Source organism: Sparus aurata, chromosome 3, assembly GCF_900880675.1.
Source record: "Sparus aurata chromosome 3, fSpaAur1.1, whole genome shotgun sequence".
NCBI classification, from domain to species: Eukaryota; Metazoa; Chordata; class Actinopteri; order Spariformes; family Sparidae; genus Sparus; species Sparus aurata.
This window is the reverse complement of record NC_044189.1, coordinates 21,380,548-21,402,724: the sequence shown is the minus strand read 5'-3', so window position 1 is coordinate 21,402,724 and position 22,177 is coordinate 21,380,548. Positions and strand designations below refer to the sequence as shown.

The following is a 22,177-nucleotide window of genomic DNA, read 5'->3' as shown; positions in this document are numbered from 1 at the left end:
GTGTGTGAGAGAAGAGAGTGGATTTGTATTTGAAAGAGATTACCATCTACAACCTGTCGTGTGTGTGTGTGTGTGTGTGTGTGTGTGTTGTAGACAGAAGCATTCCAGTTCATTGTGTGTGTGCGTTTGTGAGCCGTGTATGTGTGTGTGTGTGTTTTCAGCAGTATCCGATTCATCAGCCTATAGAGTGTTACTGTATTCTGTGTTTCAGTGCTCAGATCTGTTACGTTTTAAGCACCAGGCCGCCGGTCCGACTCCTGTGGAGCAGGACGGCCCGCCGGCTGGTTGCATCATGTAGAGTAGCGCTGGCCAACTTGTTGCTCCGACGACGGGGGTTTCATCATTCATTGCCTCTAGAAAATCAAAAGCGGTGCAGTGCAGCACCGCGTGCCAAGACACATTAATTCATGACATGATTTCCATCATCGTGCACAATGTTTCTTTTTATTCTGCAGAAGGCTCCAAGCGAGAGCTTTTCCTCTTTTGTTCATTTGATGGGTAGAGTGATCTCTGACATGCACACACCCTCCTGTCCTCCAAGCTGCTGCTGCCAGGACGTCTTTACGAGACAGATTCCATTTTCTTCTGGCATTTGTTCATCTCAAAGGTGCAGGATGAAGAAATGTTGTTTAAAACGTTCAAAAAGAATAACACTAAAAAAAGACATCTATGTAGCATTGCAGAGATGTCTACTGAAGTTAGCATGCTAACCAGCTAATAGCTAGCCCCGGCCTGTACTTTTTTATAATCCCACTCCAATCTCCCAGTCTGGACCGCTAGCTGCATGGGTAACTAAGCTGACTTGCTAACAGCATCTACAGTTGGCAGCAGTTAGCGGTTATTCTGGTGACATGCTGCTGTCTATTTGTATGAATTCGAGATGACACCAATTCTTACATATTGAACCTTTAAACCTGCAGAGTCGGTTAACGACCAGTCGATCAAAAGGAATTTACTTGCCAGCTATTTTTTTATAATCGATACTGAAAAATGTCAAACATTTGCTGATTCCACCTTCTTAAATGTGAGGATTTGCTGCTTTTGTTTGTCATTTATGATGGTAAATGTAGTGTCGACAGCATAATTCACAATTCGTTGACATGTTACGGACCAAAAGATAAAAAATTAAATAAATAAATAATATACAGATTAACAGAAATGAATCACAAGATGATTTGCAGCCCCAGGTTACCTAACCTCACCAGTGCACGTCCACGTCTTGTTCTGAAGTGAACCAAGATCTCTAAAATCCCAGTGTCAGTTTCAAAGTGTGGACGCACTCCCCTTAAAGTTACCCTGAGATAATGGATTGTGGTTTCCGTGGCTGTGATCAGAGCAGAGACGTGGACGGAGACTGAGAGTCTCCCGTCGTTGGGGAGTTCTGTCAAACACTCGTAAAAACTATCCCCACTTCACAGACACCGCCGTCGTCATGGCAATAGTTTCGGCTGGTTTTTTTTGTAGTATTTTTTTTTTTTTTTTACACGGGGGGCCAATTGCAGTATTACACATATTAGAGAGGAGGAGCGGAGGCTGTGTGCACAAGCAGGAGATATGTGAGGGCGGGGGTTTCAGTATACCGTGTACAGTGAATGTATTGTAACGTGCATCTGTTGTCAAGTGCTTTTAAATTATATTTTCGTATGTAACGTGGAGACCGACGTTTCCTTTTTGTATGGGGGGACGACAGGTTCTGAGCAGAGTAACTTGTAAATGATGTCAAACTGTCTTTCTATATAAAAGAGAAGCTGCTTAAATGTAAACAGGAAATGACTGAAAAAAAAAAAAGAAAAATAAAGTAAAACGCTCTGCAGCTCCGGCTGATGCTCGTGTTGTTTTCTTCCCTTCTTCCACACAAACACAGACCGTACAGCTGAATGCATTTAGACAAGCTTACTTTATTCATAAAGATCTTTGCAATACACACCGTCCTGACATTCTCACATGGAAAGGGCTGCGTTGGACACATGACACACACACATTTGCCTTGTGATTACCGGGCATGTGCAATTTTTAAAGCCTGAATACGACACGGTCAGGGGGGTTACTTTGTCATTACGGAAAATAGTCAAGCAGTGGTGTGGAGCCCCGCGGACACACAGAGAAATGACACTCACTCGTGATGTGGACCTGCACACGAAGCGATAACTTTTTTTCCTCACAAGTCTAGTTTTTAAAACGTGGAAGTACATAACAAGAAAAGTGTGTGTTGCTCTAGTGTCCTGCAGTCTTATTCGCCCAGCGTCTTACCGTCATTCTGTCATCACTAAAACATGAGGGAGGTTACAATGAGCGGGGGAGGCGGGGTCACGACAGTAACTCACAGGTCTCTCCACAACTTATTCTCATTTTTCATATGTACAGTACATTCAGAATAAAGCCTTATTTAGTGCAGATACATGAAAATGTAGTGCTGTTGTTTTTTTTGTTGTTTCAACCATCTGACATCTTTGCAAAACATCATCATACATACAGTTGGACTGTAGTTTGGAAGAAATCACTTCCCATTCAAGTCAAAAAGATCTGCACCGCCGCCGCATGTCTCCGATGATATATACACACTTCTTAAGACATCGCATATTAAGATTTCACTCTCTTCATTTATACTTAAAAAAATCATTTCTCTTATCTCTTCTGCCTTTCCATGCTCTTTGAATCACGGGGGCAATTGAAAGATGAACATGTGTTGGCTGCGTTGTCACAATAAATCCTACTTGTAAAGAAATACTCAGGGTTGTTAAAGAAAAGAGACATTAAATGTTTTCCCCTTAAAGTTCCAGGGTCCTGCAATTTTGAACAGAGAGTAAATGCATGCACTACTGATGGTGCTTTTTGCCTGTTGAAGCAGAAGGATGAGGTTAAACATGATAACGTAAAGGACCGCAGCACTGATCCCGAGCGTTAACGATCCTGCTACGCTTTGTGTATTAAGGTGAGAGCTACTCTACTTCATACACACCTCGGTGGAGTCACCGCCAAAGGATGAACTGCCTTTCAAAAGTGGACTACATTCTTTCTAACCTTTGTTAAGATTGCAAAAAAGTGCTCATGATTGTTTAATAATAAGACGACTTAACCGAACCCCGATCAAAATGAACTAACAGCTGACGACACACATTTACCCATACAGTATATCTCGGCTCGCCCCTCTGCGTGCTTCACTCAATTTGGTCGAAGTTGAGCACGTGGCCGTCGAAGTGCGTGAGGACGTGCCTCTCGAAGAGCTGCTGCTGGCAGTTCAGGGGGAACTGCTCGGAGCAGACGGGGCACACCTTCCAGTGGCTCTCCACGTGCTGCTCGAAGCTGCGCTGCTCGAAGTGCGGTGGGAAGATCACCTCACACAACGGGCAGCGCTTGTGAACGCTGTCGGTCCTGGAGAGAGAAACGGAGAGGATAAAGACAGGCGGAACAGGGTGGATATAAATATATTAACCTTATTTTCTAATCCAAACCAGGACTTTTTGTGTTTAAAATAAAGATATTAACACTTCCATACACAAACAGAAACCTATGATGACACCCTTGGGTTTTACGGGGCTTCATACTGTATATTACACAAAAGAAAAATCTTGTCATGACTCTTCACGTGTCTTTAAGTGGAATACTTAAGTTATTTATGCGTTGGTCAGCACATACCTGGAGTCGAAGCAGAAGCTGCTCCTGGATTCACTTCGTCTGCTGGACTGATGATCACAGGGTGGCTGAGCAGCAGTGTCAGCAGCCTGGGAAACACAACACAAACACACATACAGGGATGGAACATGATCTATTCACTCACAGAGCTGCATACAGACACAAACAAAAGCCTCAAAGATTTTACTAAAAGGGGAGAAAATCGGTTGAAAAGGGGGGAAGATCTGGGTGAGTGGGAACGTGTTATGTTTCCATTTAAAGAACAATGTCACTCTTCAGTTTACTCCCACCCAACCAAAGATATAATCTGACAGACACAAACTGATCTTAGGTCTGTCCCTTTGGCAAAATCTACCCTAATTACTCTCCAAGCCCTTGTTATCCTCGTCTCTCTTGAGCTCTGAGGGAGTGACGTTAATTAGAGCTTTATGCAAATGAGTTCAAAGCTTCATCTTTTTAAGGGCAAGCTACTAATTCCCGTCATGCAGCGAGGAGGAGCACTCCAGAGACGGAGTGGGATTACAGTGACAGCCATTCTATGGATGCTAAAAATGCAAAGCGGGGCTGGGAGGGCAAAATGCTGGGATCACAGATTGTCAGTTTCTATAAGAGTTTCCAAACATACTGCTGTACTGAGATCCAACTGATGCTGTGATGACTTCTGATACACTCGAGCACGAAACATGCAAAACTAACGCTGATTAGTTTGTATGCTCTTACATTTTGTGGCTCCTGCGGTGGATGCTCAGTGCTCTCTGGGGGTGTCGTGGTGCGAGAGGGCTGGATGCAGACCACCTCTCGGTCCCAGCCTGGTGCCCCTGGGCCGGGACTCGGGGGCGTGATTGGGGGTGCACAGGGAGGGGCGCAGGATGGGGCCTCAGGCGGAGGACGGGTCATGTGCTCAGGAGATAGCGCAACATCCACCCGGTCTAGAAAGACAGTACGGTTTGGAAGTGATGGAACAGCAGCTAATATAGACTTTTCAACCTGGAACCTGTTTCCCGACGTTGTTGCAAAAGTGACAACGTCGAGGAGGTATTTGCCACCGACAGGCTCCATCTGTTTGTGTCTGGGAACGTTACAAAAAGGATTCCTACGAAGGTGGACCTGTTTCTTAAAGAATAGGATCCATTTTGTTTTAACCAGGCACAGCTGCTGTCGCTCTCGCCAAAGCCACCAGACTCCATTCGCAGAAACAGTAATTTTGTCATCGTAAAAAACACACTTAACAAAACAACAAAATTAAAACTCACCAAAACCACCTTGGTTCGTCTTTCCAATGTTCCAACAATCACCAACTCTGGTTTGGTCAAAATAAAACCTTAATTCATTGTGTTTGGAAAATATCGAGGGAGAATCTGAGTCTGTCGAGGCAAAAACAAGCACCCAGAGTGGACATACTGTAACTTTGACGGTCCACAATTGCCTGCCTGTTTCCTCCTCGCTCAATACTGGACCAGTTGAAATTATTTAATGTTCACTTAGACACAAAAATAGGAAAATAGTACACATTACCCCTCAATGAGAACAAACAGATGCAACAGTTTTAATCCCTCCCACCTCTCGTGGTGTCAGTGGAGTAGGGATTCCCGTATTGCAGCTCGGCGGGCCTCTGTGGCACCAGCGGCGGAGGAGAGGGGTCCTGGGGGTACGGCAGCGGGTAGCGCAGCATCATCGGCTGCCTCATCTCAGCACACTGAGCCCCAGCTTCCTGCTCCCTCTGCCTGGACAAGAAGCGCTGCAGCTCCTGGAGGGGGACACCGGACCTCATTTATCCATTACAGCAGGGCTACCTGAGTGAAGGTGTGTCTTTAACTGATGACGCGAGCATCCTCTTTAGCCGCAGCATTCTGTACATTTATTAGCTCACACATCTTGCACACACACTTTCCATAACCTCACAGGCTCTGACAAAAGATGTCCTGCAGCTTTATTTTCACACGCTACATATTTGTCATTATTTTGTTCCTCTATTTAGGCTGTAATGACTTTGTTTCCGTAGAGAGAGGGGCTGAGGAGAATAGCTGTGTAAAAGAAAGAAAGTCAGCCAGTGTTTCCATGCCACAGTTCCACTGTTGGAACCAGTATTTTCAGCTCAGAGTTAAGTTTCCCTCTACATTGTTCCTGCCCTTTGTGATTATATCTGAAGCAGAGCATTAGTACCCTACTCATTACTGTAATGGGTGTCAGACTCTGGCTCCCTCTGCTCTGGCTTCGCTGATGGAGGCACTCGCCCTCTCCCTCTTTTTACCTCCCTCCTTACTCTCGCTAACCTCCCCCCCATCCACCCGACCTCCTCTTTTGATGACTTCATTAGTGCGATGCTATCAGGTTTAACATTTAAACCAGGGTTGGGAAGGTGAAACAGACACGTCGCTTGGCATTTGCACTGTCTAATGGCACTGTACCGATGGGCGACAGAAGCAAGTATAGATGTATTAATTAGCGGGTGGTGGGGAGTGTGGAGAAGGGAAGGACTGGCTACAGAAAGAGTTCAAATCCTGCACTGAGGCACCCATAATTGAATGTGAAGATATCGCCATGGACTTCAATAGAGAGCCTACATTATCTACATCTTTACCATCAGAAGCTTGAAGTTCAGATGCAAAGTTTTGTCTTTGAAACCAGATGGCTCTTCTTAAATAAAAACTAAATCCTTAACTCAAGTTTATAGTAAAAACCTGCACGGATTCAGTTGTGCCGAGCTGATAAATCATTAGCGTTCACTCGGTGCCGCTGCCGCTTTACCTCCTGTAGCTGCTCCTTGTCTCTGAGGGCCTGAGCCAGGTTGTGTTTCAGCTCCGTCACCTCGCTGGCTCGCTCGGCCATCTGCACCTACAGACGTGCACGGAGAAGAAAAGAAGCACACAGTGACATCAGGGCCGAATCATAACCATTACATTCATATCAATGATCAAATTCACAATCTGAAGAGGAGGCATGCCAGTGGGAACATTATGGGATGAAACCAAGCAAGAGCTGCATGAATTTTCCTTGTTATTGATTAAAGATATCATACGCAACATCTCCACATTTAGATGGCTGAAAGCGACATGAAGTTTGTCAAATATTTTGCTGAGTTATGCAATTCTATTATTCCTAATTTTATTCAAGGTAACGGTGCAGTTTAGTCTATAAACTATGAAATCGGTAAAAACAGAGAAAGAGCCAAAGATATTCACTTTACAATGATGCACAACAGTGAAGAAACTGGATGCACAGATTATTTAGTCGTGATTATCGGTAACAGTGACTTCCAGATCAGCGTCATATCTTGGTAACACGTCACAATTTGTTTATAAACACTGAATAATCTGAATCATATAATATTCACATTTAAGCAGCCGGCATCTTTCCAAATAATAACTCAAACAGATTATTCCTTTATCAAAATATTTGGCAATTAATGTAAAAGTCGATGTCTTCACTGGTTTCTTTCATGTTGCAAATTATTTATTTTTTGTTAAATGATGAATGAATTAATAAACTCATTGTTTCAACTCGTAACATAACTAAAATAACTCACTCTAGCCTAGTGTCCTCTTTTTTCCCTGCTTGGGTTGGATTTTTACGAAGACGGGTATCACTCCACACACACACACACACACACACACACACACACAGGCAAGCGGGTGAACATAATATTTGGTCAGTTGAGTTTTATTTAACCTGGAGCCGTGTCAAATGTGCGGCGCTTACTGTAAAACACACAGCGAGAGCCACAGAACCGGGGCAGGCTGGAGGAGCGCTGCAGTCTGGAGCGGAGCCGGGGCTCGTAGTAAATCTCTGACTCTCTAACAGGACTGACCCTGTGGGAGAGTTTACATGACGAGTTGCCTGCTCTTCTCTCATTTCATCCCATTACAAAGGATTCAAATCCCCTCCTCTCTCTGCTTCATGTCTGTCTGTCTATTCTACTTTCTTCCCTCGTAAATTCTCCTCCCGTCAGTCTCTTTCATCTCCTTTTGTCCTCTCTCGCTCTCCCCCCTCTTTTATAAATTTACGGCTCAGCATTAGAGGGTTAAGTTCAGGTGAAAGGATCCTGCAACAGTGTATTTCTGTGCCTGCCGCTCCCCTCTCCCTGTCTATTCCCCTCCCTGCTCCATCCTCTGGGTGGCTGATGTAAACAGCCGTAAAGCATGGCGTTCTGCGGCTGCCTCTCTTGTCAGTCTCCCGGGCCATTAAGAGCGGCTCGGGGCCCGGGGCACTCGCCTCAGACAGGAGACTCTATCAAAGACAGGGGAGAGCCTTATTTACAGCGCCGATAAACACACACTCACTCACGGAGATTAAAAGCCGGTAGGAACTTTGGCGGACACTCGCACGCAAAATGCAACAGACCCAGAAAGACGCTGCCACACACATTGGCTCATGTGTGGCACAGACGCACCGAGTAACCCGGTAACTCTGGTGCAGGAAACGCACTCTAAAGTCAACATTCACTCTGTGATCAACTGATATACTCAGTCAGCATCAGTAACTCTCTTTCAACAGATTCATCTCATTGTTTTCTGCTTTATTAGAATGATTTGCACTGTGTTGTAACACTTATTTAACATTCATTTTGATATTTAACTGATGGGGTGAGCTCTACTACTTTTATCTGACAGATACTAGTAACTTTACACATCTGAGGCAACTGTGGGACCCACTGTCCTCCCTCGCCACTTCCCCACTGGGTGCACTGGTAGTCCCACTGTACCACCAGAGGGAGGGAGCAAGGGACTGCTACTGGTAAGTATGTTTCTAAAGTATGATAGTGTTACGGCTACCTAAACTCTGAATATGTTCCACCACTGGGATTTGCTGTATTTTCTCTGTTTTGTTTTATTTTAATGTAATATCTTTTTTGTAATATCTCTTTTGCACAGTTGTTTGGACATCATAACCTTTTTAAGGGTGGCAGCCTGAGTTATGGGAAATCAGGATTAGCATATCTTGCGTCTGTTTTGTGACATATTATTAAATGGAGTCAGAGGGACAAAATAACCTGTGTTAGGTAAGAAAAAGCTTTTAAACAAGTCCATTATGGTTTGATTACAGCCTAACCACTTAATTCAAAACACTGGATTTGTGTGTGTGTGTGTGTGTGTGTGTGTGTAATTACACTCAGTGATGGAAAATATCTAAATTAAATGAAGTGGAAAATTTACTTGAAATCATTTGTGCTACACTACACGTGTAGATTTAACTTATTATCACTATGAAAATGCGGTGCTGCACTAGAGGTACAATAACTGCCTTGCCTTAGGGCTCGTACACAACAGCTGACAGCAGCGTCTGTGTGTGTCTCTTACTCTGAACCGCTCCTCCTCGTCGGCCAGCCGCTGTTTGAGCGTCTCGTTGATTGCACACTGCTCCCTCCATTTCTCCTCCATCATCGCCAGCTCCTCCTCTACCGAGCGAGTCTGTTCCTTCTCTGCCTCCTCCATGCTCCTCCCCTCCAGAGTGTCCTTCTCCTCCTCGACTCTCTCCTTCCCTGACATTTCCTCCTCACTGCTCTCTTGGGCGTTCGACCCCTCGTTCTCCACCTCGACCCAGCTCGTCATCCTCAGGCTCTCCTCCGGCAGGCTGTCCTTCTTCTCCTCCGTCTCTTTGTCGTCTCTCTGCTCATCCTCTCCTTGGTCTCCTTCCACCTCTGCCTCCACCTCGGCGCTCTCCTTCTCTCTCTGCCCCTCTTGCTTCTCTGCGCTGATGTATAAATCGGCGTGTGTGGATTCCCTGTCATTAAGTTCTGGAGTGATTGTCATCTTGGCTACTTCTTGTAGGACTGCAGCAGCTATATTCCCTGCAGAAACACAGAGAGTAAGATTAGAGAACATATCATTAGATGATGAGCAGGACAGTCTTTCAGTACAATCACCCTTTGTTAATAGCATACAATATCGGTAATTCATTTCTGATAAATAAAGCAAATAACTGCATTTTCTTCACTTGAGATCATAGATTGTGATAACGTAATCAATATCTGTCACCACGGCTCATCACTCATCTGCTTTACTTCCTACAATTCAAAGAAACATCTTCGCTTATTCATCACCTTGTTGTTTTAAGATGTTGGCATGTGTGGGCGATGAAAGAGAAAGAATTTTGTTCAGTCAAGTGAAAGTGAGTCACAACATTTGCTGTTAATGATGTCATGCGTCTGCCGCGCATCACTGTCAACTGAAGATACTGTTAGTGGAACTTCTTGTATTTCTGCCTCATTCTGCATGATGCAATGTTTATCATCACACAACTGTTTTGAATGAGCTCAACTGACTCACAAGTGTAGCGGCTTTACTACGTTGGTACACCTTTTGCACTTGAATGTGTGTGTGTGTGTGTGTGTGTGTGTGTGTGTGTGTGTGTGTGTGTGTGTGTGTGTGTGTGTGTGTGTCTGTGTGTCTGTGTGTGTGTGTGTGTACCTGCTGTTGGTGACTCTGGACTCGGGGTCAGCGGCTCCTGTGTCGTCTCAGTGGATGCATTTCTCTTTGGCTCCTGCGAGAAGAAACGATGTATGAACAGCATGTTAATATCTATTAAAGATTACATCAAACTGCCACTTAGGTAATATTTATTTTTATGAGTTTTACTACGCAGTACTCACCCCCTGTGACTCAGTTGTGTTTAGTTTGGCCACCTGCCTGCGGAGGCGCTGACACTCCCGGTACTTCTCCTTGTAGTGCTCCGCCGCCATGTGAAGACGCAGCTTCAGCTCCTCCACCTCTCTCTGCAGCTCGGCCTCAGCCTCTGACACCACCAAAATGCTGGGCGGCACCTCCCCGCTGGTCCCGACACCCTGAGAAAGAAGGAGAGCAAATTTTAAATATTAATGTGAAAATTCCCTCGACAAAATCCTACTTCCATAGTTTACTTCAGAATTCCCTTAGCACAGAAAATTAAAGACACAGATGCAGAATAAGGTCAAGCTCTGACCACTTCCTTCTGCGCCGCGCTCCTCATCCGGTCTAGCTGGCTTTCCATGCGCTGGCACTCGGCCTGAGCATCGGCCAAACTGGCGCGGAGCTTGTCGGCTTCTAAGCGGGCGCGGTACAGCTCAGTCATCGTGTGGTCGCGGGCGCTGGCTGAGTCACGGAGCTCCGAGGCCAGCAGAGAGGCCTGCTGCCTGGACGCCTGGAGCTGCTCCTCTGCCTGACGGAGGAGCTCACGCACACGGGCCAGCTCTGCCTGAAGACACAGGCGGATGATATGAATAAATGACCACTTTTACCAAATAAACAGATAGAGAAACCTATTTTTACTTTTGTTTCAATCAACCATTACTACCTTGTCTGCCTTGTGCGCCAGCAGCTCTTTCTCCAGGCTGTCGCGCTGGGCAACGCAGGCCCTGAGCCTGTCCAGCTCCTCCTGGAACTGGGCGATGGTCACCTCCCGGTTCAGCTCCACTGCCTTCAGCATCTGCAGCTCTGCACTCAACTTGGTGTTCTCCAGCTCGGTGCTGCGAAGGTGGGCCTACACCCATGAGGCGGCAAATAAAAAGATAAAAATGCAAAGGTGAGAAAACAGACACCCAGGCTTTGTTGATCAGAATGCACCTTTTTATTTTTCCACCCTGAAGCGTTTCCCCACCTTGTAGAGGTCTCTCTCATCCTTCTCGTTCTTCAGCTGGCTCTCCAGGCTCTCTCTCTCCACTGTCAGCTTCTTCAGGCGGTCACGCAGACTGTGACATAAAGTGACGAAAATGCAGCTTCCTTCTTCAACCATATTTATCAGCATTATCATATTACCCTGATTCTGTTTAGTAATCAAGTCAGAAGACCTTAATAATTAAACTAATTATACAAAAAATGGGGAAGAGACAAGCCATAAATCAACGCATGATAATATCTGCCAAATAAATATCCCCTTTGTTAAGGGTTAGGGTTATTGAATTTGCACAGCGTCAGGGAGAAGGGAGACTCAATTTAATCTTTCTTTTCGAGTCCATGGTATGTGCTTTGCATCATTTTGTCCACCCATTGCAGACGGGTGGAATGATGAAGATGTTGAGGAACCAGAAGGCAGACAACTCCACCGCAAAAGCAGTCATTTTAACGGTCACGACTCTGGATGATTGATGCCATCGTGTCCACATGCACCACTCACCGATCGAGCTCCGTCTCCTTCTGCAGGCCTCTCTGGGTGACTCCCAGCAGGTCCTCCTCCAGCTGGCGGACCCGGTCCGTGGCCTCAGTCAGCCTCCTCCTCACCTCCTCCCTCTCCTCCGACAGGCCCTGCGATGAGCGCAGCAGCTCCTGTGGGACAGAGAAGCAGCTGTGGGTCCTGGTGACAGCCGCGATAGCCAATCACAGCCGCTGAATAAGCGAGCTGAGCTCCAGAGAGGAGAACGAGTGCTGGACAGAATCAGGAGCTTATGTAATACTCATGATTTATCACAGATGGGAAGATTTAACGGGATGTGGGATGTTCACATATGCATTTTTATTTCATGTTTTACCCACATTGTATTTAACACGTATGACCACCACAAGTAAACCAAAGCAGATTACTTCTTCAACAGCTGTAATGAAGGTTTAAGTTCCAGTTTTGCCAATTTCTTATTGTACTGAAAATCTGTACTCAAGTCGAGTGCAGTCACATTACTGAATTACGAGTAAAACTGCTGGTATTGAAATAATACTTATTCAATTCATCTAAAACACTCAGAGTTAATCGTTGATGTATTATCAATAACAGGCATTCAATCAAATCTTCAGCAACGGCACACCAAGGCAGAATAAAGCATGCATTTGTGTAGATAGTGTATGATTTTTAATTCATATCTCATTTGTAGCTTCTAAAGTCGTTTTTAAACGGCTCGTTCCTCCGTTTCCTGCCTCTGCAGTCTGTTTGTAGCGCAGCGGTAGCGTGTGAACTTTCCCTCTGGCAGTCAGTTAAGTCTTATCTCACCAATAACAAATCAGTTACAAATTATGACTCATGTGAGCCTTCTGATGGATGCAAAACACGAACAGCACCTGAAGTTACTGAAACGTTTAAAATCTTTGAGCGAACAGTAAAGGTGTGTAGTGACTGCATGCAGGAAGAACCCGTCTAGTTTATGTGAAGTCCTGCAAACAAATTCCTGCTAACACCCAACAGATCATATGAGGTCTGTTTCCTCCATGTGGTCGGCCTGCGAAAGAAAAATGCGCTGTTTGAACTTGCCGCTAATCAGCAGCGGGGTGCATTAAATCATCCAAAGCTAATATTGGTTGTGACAGAACAACGTACCTCTACACACACCCCTTCTTTCTATCTGTAGAGCGCACACACACACACACGCACACACACACTCACTCACTCACTCATTCACTCACTCAAGCACATGACAGCTACAGAAAGACGGACCCACAGGTCCACATTCAAGGACATATGCAGACAGACAGACAGCCGAGTACAGCAATGAATCAGACTGAGTGAATCAGTGCACATGCACACACCAATGCGTACTCCGGCCTGTCTCCCTCTGGGCTTGGCTCTGCACAGATTACTGTACGATTTTTACGGCTGGTGTTCGGGAAGCACTTTAGCAGTGCATAAAGACCTTATAAAAAGCGTAGTCGTAAAATTAGCAGCCACAAAATATGTACTTATGTTTTCATGTTAAACTGGAGATATTTTCATCAGGCTGACGCACCTCCTGTAACTGCTCTGCAGAGAGAGACACACACCTACTCACACAAGTCATATATCTGCAGATGGACATGCCTGCTGAATGAAAAGCAGCACGGTAATAACAGTGTGTGAGTGCGTATTACCAGGTAATTTATGACGATTTTGTCCTTCATAAAAAAAAAAAGAAAAAGCAGAGCAGTGGACTAACTCAAAGCAGCCTCCTCTTACTCTGAGCCAAGACCGCGGAGCTGCACTAGGGGGCGATAAGAGACTGGATTCAAACCCACCAACCTCTCGCCAAGTTTCACCTCTCCCCCCCTCTCTGGTCTCACTGAGATTCCTTCTCAATGAGTTGACTGTTTGTAGGCGTGTGTGCCAAGTTACTTCTTATCAAATGAGCAAGTCATAAAACAATGAACTCCAAAATGTGACTCATCCTAGTGAATGAGTGAATCAGCAGGAAAAAGAGCCAAAAAGACTTGAGATTGGATTCCGGTCATGTAAATAATAATGAATGTATTTTGTTGACCTTGCTTTAGTAGAATAACTCATTGGAAAGTGAGAGAGAGAGAAAGAGAGAGGGACAAACAGACAGACAGACAGAGGAGAAAATAGACAGTGAGAAAGCAGTGGCCACTGAATCGCGTGACTGAGTGGTGTTTGTCCCCGAGGCTGGGCAGGGCTCTTTTTTCAGGCAGGCGGTTTTTGCGGACTACCCTCCTCTCATTCCACACACAGACTAAAAGGGTTTGCGAGCGGGTGGCATAATGAGTGTGTTTGTGTGTGCGCTTGTGCATGTGTGAATGCACATTAGAGGGGGGCCCTGTGGTGTAGAACCTGAATGCTAGTGTGAGAGCGAAGGGGGGAGGCGAATTTGTGTACGCGTACAAGCGTGTGTGTGTGTGTGTGTGTGTGTTTGTGTGTTTGACGTCATGTTTGTTCACTCTGTGGTCGCGATGGCATCGTCCCTGACGCCAGATGCCCGAGAAAACTGTGTCCCAATTCCGTTCTGGCCCACTGAGCCAGGTCGTTAAAGAGGGAGAGAAAGACTGGCATGCGCTGACACACACACACACACACACACACACACACACACACACACACACACGCTGCGACTCTTTGTGTGTCTCTCAAACACAGTCCCAGATTATTCATAAATTCGGCCCTTTGAAGTTTTCCGACCTGTGATCAATGGTGAGGAACTGGCTCCACACACACATGCGCAAATAGAAACTGTCTGTTTATGTACAAACACACACACACACACGCACACTTGCTTACAAATACACAGAAATTCATCTTAACTCTTTAACTTTATTATTCTTCTTCATTTGGATTAATAACTATTTATTTGTATCATTGTATCATTTTATTTTTATTATGTTAAATTAGATGATGAGGATTAGGAAGGTCTGGGAAAGAGCTTCAACAGTTTAACATCTCAGTTTTTCGCACGTGTTTTTAATTAGTAAGTCTAAACATTAATCTAATCATATTAACGCATTCACAAACTTCATCTGCTTCCTGCTGTCACTCTCTCTGACCTGGTTGTGTGTCCGCAGCAGGCAGCACGTCTCCCTCTCCTGCTCTCTCTCTCTGGCCAGTCGTTTCTGCTCCTCCTGCAGCTGCTCCTTCTCCTGCTGGAGGAGACGCATGGCCTTCATCAGCTCTCTGCGCTCCTGATGCGCCTCCTCCACATGCTGACAGAGGTAAGTTATGGTTAGGAACACAGAAAGGAAGACTCCATCAAGAGTCATTCTAAAAATCATCCATTGTCTTGTTTAAAATTTGATTTTGAGTTTCGATGTGTGTTGGTCACAGTTGAGTACAGAGCAGAGCCTCTGGATCAGGTTTGCTATAGGAACCTTTCATGGGGGCCGTGGAACCAAAAAGAAAGAAAGCTGAACAAGAAATATGTTCATCTGGCGTGGCGTACCTCCAGCAGGCCAGTTTTGGTGGTGACGACCAGAATGTCAGAGTTGCTGTCGTCCTCAGTAACAGTCAGCAGCTCTTCGGTGGGTGTGGCTGACCTGAACTGGAAGGGCGTGCTGGCACCTCGAATGTCACCAGTGTGCGTGACATAACAAAACTGGTAGAACTCTCCATCAGATTTCGGAACGTAATAACCTGCAAAAAGATGACAGTGTGTGTTTTTTATCAAGAGGCACCATTGGGTAGTATTTGAAGCAGTTCTGGCCAAAACATTTATACAACACATCAACAATTTTAATGCTTCAGAATGGAAATAAGGCAGCACTCTTAAAGTGGAAACTAGTGTTTCCAAGGGGGCGTTTCTGCTGCCGTCGTTACTGTAAAGACAACAATATAGTTTTTTTTTTTTTCAGTGTAGTAGATACCAACGACACAGAACAAAATGTGGATTTATTCATTCATTTAGTTGATAATGGAGATGTGAAAGCCAACAGAAACGGTGCCAGTCAGCTCTTTCCCTGGAAATGTGTGGCAGACAAAATTGCATAGTGAAAGCAAAGTTATGGGGAACCAACCTAAACGCAGGTTGTGTAATTATTCAACTGCCATAACATGGGTCGATATGTATTAATCAGTCATTCTACAACACAGTGTTGTCCATGGAAATGTAGGTGGTCGTCCCTGAATGCTACACAAGAAAAACTACTTGTGATGGTTGAGTGTGGAGTGAGGATGACTTAAGGAGTTTCCTCAGCTTTGTTTTTCAAAAAACACTCAGTATTTGCATAGACGTCACATCATTTGTCACATGGTAATATTTCAAACAGCCCAAAGCCAAACTGTGAGACCTCACATCGTTCACACGTTAGGCCTGGGTCTCTGGGACGACCAAGGAGTAAGTGCAGAACATCCGGCAGCCAACCGGTTTTACTGACTACTGACACACCACAGCACGCTCTCATATTTTCACTGTGTAATATCTGACCGTTCCAGGCCCAGTAAAACCAGTTTGCAGGCCCTCAACCTGTAAGTGTGTGTGTTTGTATGTGTGTGGTTTGAGAGGTGCTCGGGTCCCAGGCCGCCGTTTGCGGTTGTGTTCCCTTATTAAATAAAAGTGCTGGTTTTTATACGCGCTGTAAAATGGAGGAGTTACTTTGGAATACCCTGGGCCTGTAGAGAGGTTTACGTAGCCTGCGTGTGCATGTGTGAGAGTCTGTGAGGTTGCGTGTTTGAGTGTGCGTACCTTGAAACACCACAGTATTGTGCACAGAACTTCCTGGTTCATAGTTTTCCGGCATAGGAGACCAGAGGAAGGTGTAGTAATCTCTGGCTGTGCTCCAACCCACCTGAAGACATTACCCACAACAAAATGTTGATCCACGACAAGAAATAGTGCCCGACCGGACAGTGTAAAGCAAGAAAACATCATCAATTTCAGGTTTCCCTTAAGCATGTTTATAACCAGATGACATTTTATCGTTGTTCTTAATCCTGGAGTTTTAGAAACACACTTAATGAAGAAAAGCTGGAGGATTACATACATGTTCAAGGCAAGAATGGAAACATTTAAACCATGCCCCCTCATTCCTCCACACACCTCCTCTTCCTCCTCTCTGCTTCCCCTCAGTTCCTGCCTCGTTCGGGCTCACAGAAAAAAGAGGGGCAGCGAAGGTGTGAGAATGGGGTGCGGAGGGCACGGTGCACGGGTCTTTGTGCGCGTATGTGTGTGTGCACATGCGCAGACTCGTGCGACGGCCGAGAATGACCCGCGAGGAAACGAGGGGGGAAAATGAGGGAAGAAAAGGTGAAAATTTTACACGAAATGGCAAGGGAGATGTAATTCCATGGATTTCATGTGTTGTGAGGTGACAGATGATGAAAGAGTGTTGTGAACATCATAACTCAGGTCCAGCGTCGTAAATCTGTCACACACAACCACACGCTCACACTCACGCACACACACACACCTCGTTTTAACTCACATGTGCCATACATGTTTGTGACGTTGCATAACTGCACTTCAGCTGCGGGGAACTCAACCACCTGTAGGACTTTTTCTAAACATTTCAAAAAAATGGAGAAAAGTGGCGCAAGAGAAAGTGTCTCGCTTGGACAGCTGCCACATCGTAATCATATTATACTACACGTTTAGACAGTTGGTTGACTGAGCTATATGGAAAATTATAGGATGCACCAGACACTGGGAGGGGCTACTTACGTCTGTTGAATTTTAAATGAGCCATAACTTTCAAAGATGAAATGATAACATGCCTGTAAATTTTTACCATGTTCGCATAAAACAATATCTGCGGTTCAATATTTAAATAAACAATGATGAAATTAGAAGTTAGTTGTGTTTGAGGAAGAAGAACAAAGATGGGTTGATAAAGCATTTGGAAGCAACAGTAAATCAAACGAGCTCCTCAAAACATTTGTCAAGGTATCTGTTTTGATATTGCTTTCGCATGATATATAATTGTAGTGCTTGCCTTATTAACCCATTACGCTTAATATAATGCTGTTCGAAACAAATGGTAGGTGTCAGCACGAAAACCCAGGCCAAGAACATTCTTTCCACATCCAGCAGCATCTCAGTGTGAGAGGGAAGGCTGCGATGGCCTCCTGCCAAGTTGTGCTTGTGCTCACGTGTGTTTGCTTAAGACAGAACAGACATAAATTATTTTGCTAATTGCAGAGTGAAGTTGACTGACATTTGGTTAGGTATGGTGTGGCATTCCAGCACGGTAGTGATGTTATAAAATAATCACAGGCAAGGCAGCTATCAATCATTCAGCCAAGGTGTGAGGGAACAGCACGATGACACGTTAATTATACAGTCACACAACGGGTTTCTCCCTGCTGCCTCAACAAACATGCCACGACCAAAAAACCTCCACGGGGCTTTTCTTCGGGAGCTGTGTGCGTGTGTGCGTGTGTCCACCATCAAACCCAAACTAAACAAGCTTTCAGTGGACAAACAAAGGAAATCAACAGAGCAGTTGATTGGTGACATGTGGAGAACTAAGGAAACTTGTCTGGCTTGAACAGTGTATACTGTGTGATGTTTACTGTGTATACACTGCATGCAAGCACTGTACGAGCTATAAGTTTGTTCTATCAGTATTCTTGATCATGTACTATGAACATTTTCAGCCACTAGGGGGTGTCTGTGCACAACCCAACTGAGCAGTGCCTGTCTGTGCAGTCTGAGTCATCCTCAGAGCGAGTCAGCTCTGTTGCTCAGTTCCTCTGAGACAGGTAACGCCTATAGATGTACGGTCAGGTAGGAGGAGGAAAATGCTCTCTCCCTGAGTCATCTCTGCACAAAGGTCTTGCCTCTGGGAGGCAAAAAGACTTGCATGACTGAAGAGTAACATTTTCATCAATGTGTTGAACATCATTGCTCAGTGGGAGAGTCAAATCTAATAAATCATCTTTAATAACAACCAACCTGTTGACTTAGACATTAGCATCACCAGGCAGCATGACAAACTTCAAGCCAAAACACAAGATTGATTACCTGATTATTATTTGTAAAACAAACATGAACACTGCGCTCTTTATGCACACCCAGCAGACAAAAGGGAAGAAATCATCACGAACTGAATGATGTATTCTGATAATGTATATACACATAAGGCTGCAAAGATTAGCTGATTAATGGATTTGCTGATTGAAACAAAGCTTATCACCATGTGTGTTGAAAATCGATTAATCACTTCAGTCATCTTTCAAACTAAAATGTCGAACATTCACTCATTAGAGCTTGTTGAATGTAAGGATTTGCTGCCTAATAAAGAGCCTTTGGGTTTTGGGTGGTTGATTGGAAAAAAGAAATAATTTAAAGAAATCACTTTGAGCTCTAGGAAATTCTAATAAGCCCCTTTTTTTGCATTTCTTGCTATTTTAAGGACAATTGCTCATGAAAATGATCAGCAGATTAACAGATAATTAAACTAATTGTCAGTTGCAGCCCTGTATACATATATTAGCAGGATTTTGCCGGAGATAAAGATCTCTATGACAACCAAAAAGACAGACATGTACGTCAAAAGAAGCACAGTCTGCTTGTTCCCTGACATTAAGCACCAACCATCAAACAGGTTTCATTAGCGTGGATTACAACAATTAAATTTTCCAATTGACTTTTTTCCACATAAACCCAGCGTCTTTATTCCTTTTTAATTGAGCTGGTGGATTTGAAGTCAGTTCTTAAACAACAATAAAATGTTTGTCTTTTGACTTTACGAGACATTAAGTTTCCTCGTTCACATTTCCTGTTAATTACGTGTGAGATTTGATGGCCTTGATAAAAGAGCGGAGTGGAGGTTGGTTAGCAGGAAGCAGAGAGAAGACTGACGGAAAGACGGAGTGCAACGAACAAGTGAAGTGGGGGGGAAAGAAGTCCTAATAAGAATCAGAGTGGTTCGTAAAGAGCACCAAATGTTTGCCCCCCAGCGAGACCTACTGCAACCAGCCCACCATGTACACTCTTCCTCTTTCTGCATGCAGAGCAACCACACCAAAGCTTGTGGTGAGGCATTAGGCATGTAAGGAAGAGCTGAACCATTAGTGCCAAAGCGGAAGTATGTGTTCATGTGCCAACTGCAAACCTATGGGCAATTGATAAAACCCTAACACATAATCCATCTCACAAACACTTACGTAATCTATAATTATCTCTTAGTAACAAAAATAATTCAGATTTATAAAAGTGTTGTTCTTCATTGATCGTGCTGGATGATGTCTTTGAAGCTGCTGCGCTGTGCCTGGCCTACCTTGAAGATGCCCACCCAGTCTTTTGGGTGGGGAGAGATGTAAGGGGTCAGGGTGTAGCGACACTCCAGGGGTGCCTGGGGCAGGAAACTCTTCCCCACATTCTGGAAGATGACGTGGGCAAAGTTAGATGTTTCCATGATGCTGACACTGCTGCCCGGTGACGAGTCCACCACCTGGAACGACGACATTGTCTCCTGTCGTTCACTTCATTTGTCTGTAAGACAAAGGAGATTGATAGACGTAAAAGTTCAGTATCACAAACAAACACAGCAGAAATAAAAAAAAATAAATTGCATTAAAAGAATTAAAAAGCAGGCTTCCAATAGCAAAGTCTGTAGATTTAGTTTCTATATGTTCTCTGAAAATATATATGGATTATTGGTTTGTCAACTGAGAAGTTATAATGACAAAGACTAATTCCAGTGTTCTTCCTGCCAACTAAGCTTTTTATGGCAACACAACCAAAGCAAAATGAATATAAAATCAATGTGGAGCATCAAAACAAAAAAATGTAAGAAACCCCATAAATAGCACTGCTTTCCTTCTGGGTGTGACCAGCACAGAGCAAACCACAGTGGACGTCATTATTTCAGTGCGCACCAGGATACGACTGACATTATTTTATTAACAATTACATAAAAAAAAAAACAATATTTCAAGTGAAATATTTCTTTAAATTATCAGCAGAGAAATCACATTCAACAACAGACAACAGCCACCACAACTCCACCTTACAAAACCACAAACGTACATTATTATGTATTCTTCTCCCAGATCTAATGCATGTAGTTAGTCAGTTAGTCCCAAGGAGACTTCTTTAGCAATGTAACATTTTCTTGGTTTCTTCCACAAACCTTAGGAAAACACTGAGCTGCTTTATAGGACATAAAATGTCCAGTGTGTTTGGAGCCTGGGACACATTCGAGACTAAAAGGTTGGACATTTCTGCAGCATCACTGACTATCATTCTTTGAATCTGTCACTTTGCAAGTCCTCCAGTGTTTTGAAAATGCAGGACTAAATATCTAAACTACCCCTTTTAGTAAAAGATACTCTTCACCAAACTGAGATTGGCCACATCATCATGACTATTTTTGGCACGGACCCCAACAAACGTCACATCGACATTGAAAATGAAAACTGTGATGCAGAAATGATCATTCCCGATAATTATAAATCAAACTGGAACAAATAATCACAGTAGGATGTTGTTTTACCGGTAAAGAAATAAGCAGGTTGTAATACTCTCATAATAAATGCATATGTTATAGGTAAATGATAAATAGATAAACCACTAAACAAATCCCCAGACTACTAAAATGTCTCCAGTTGTCGTATACTTCAAAGCTTCACAGTGCATTTATCTGAGGCACAGTGAACCAGTCCACCATGACACCAGCACACCACTGTGACGTGTCACCTTAGAGCAAGGCATCTGACTTTACAGAGCACAAACTGAGCCTTTAATATAGCCAGGAGTGTGGACAGATCATTTGTGAGTGTGTGCAGCTTCTTGCTATTGATTCAATCACTCTGCATCACTGTCACGCATTCATATAATCCTAGCTGAGGATAAAAGCTAACACAACACACCCTCCTGCCCCACATCTCCATGTACACCAACACTGGACGACTCAGTCCGACAAGTGAAAGTGAAAGTGACCAAGTCACAGCTGATGTTCGATTCAGCTAACCAGCTAACACAACACCGTCTGTACACCGAGCCACAGCGACAACACTTAGCATGCTGCTCACCAGACAGCTAACACCCCGCTACGTCGTATAATACTCCCTCAGTTAGCCAGAGGATAATCTTATTTACGGTTAGCTAGGCAGCTAACATTAGCTCGTGAACAGGCCATGTCGTGTCAAGTCACTGGCTAGCTAAACATTATCCCAGTCGGTCAGCTAGCTGAGACAAGACGCTCACATCACGGGTGTTCGTCTAGCTTGAAATAAAAAAACAGTACCCTTCTCATGTGAATTCCACCTGCGAAAAAGAGTGAGTTTCTGGCGGACAGGTCGATGTTTTCGCCACTTGTCCCCGTTGTTGTCAAAGCTCTGACGATGATGCGTCTTCCTGAAGGAGCAGATGATGCTCAACTTCCGGGATGCTGAGGGGCACCAGTGATGCTGAGGAGGATGCTGAGGGGGGCGAGCAGGTGTTTTAATATTACAGGAGGAAACTCTATTAGAAACTCTATAATAATAATAATAATAGTAATAATAATAA

At 44.3% G+C, this 22,177-nt stretch overlaps 1 protein-coding gene across 1 annotated transcript; it reads right to left on the bottom strand.

The window, feature by feature from the left end:
- Positions 1 to 1,878: 1,878 nt before the first annotated feature.
- Positions 1,879 to 22,074, bottom strand: tax1bp1a (Tax1 (human T-cell leukemia virus type I) binding protein 1a). Its single transcript, XM_030409899.1, has 17 exons — positions 21,915 to 22,074; positions 19,944 to 20,158; positions 16,409 to 16,511; positions 15,170 to 15,360; positions 14,778 to 14,933; positions 11,722 to 11,870; positions 11,206 to 11,296; positions 10,903 to 11,088; positions 10,552 to 10,803; positions 10,223 to 10,414; positions 10,041 to 10,113; positions 8,931 to 9,421; positions 6,382 to 6,468; positions 5,194 to 5,380; positions 4,354 to 4,562; positions 3,637 to 3,722; positions 1,879 to 3,372 (listed from the first exon to the last, which is right to left on the bottom strand). Exons 2-17 carry the CDS (start codon positions 20,130 to 20,132, stop codon positions 3,159 to 3,161), a joined length of 2,856 nt encoding a protein of 951 aa, XP_030265759.1. The 5' UTR covers positions 20,133 to 20,158; positions 21,915 to 22,074; the 3' UTR covers positions 1,879 to 3,158.
- Positions 22,075 to 22,177: the final 103 nt, after the last annotated feature.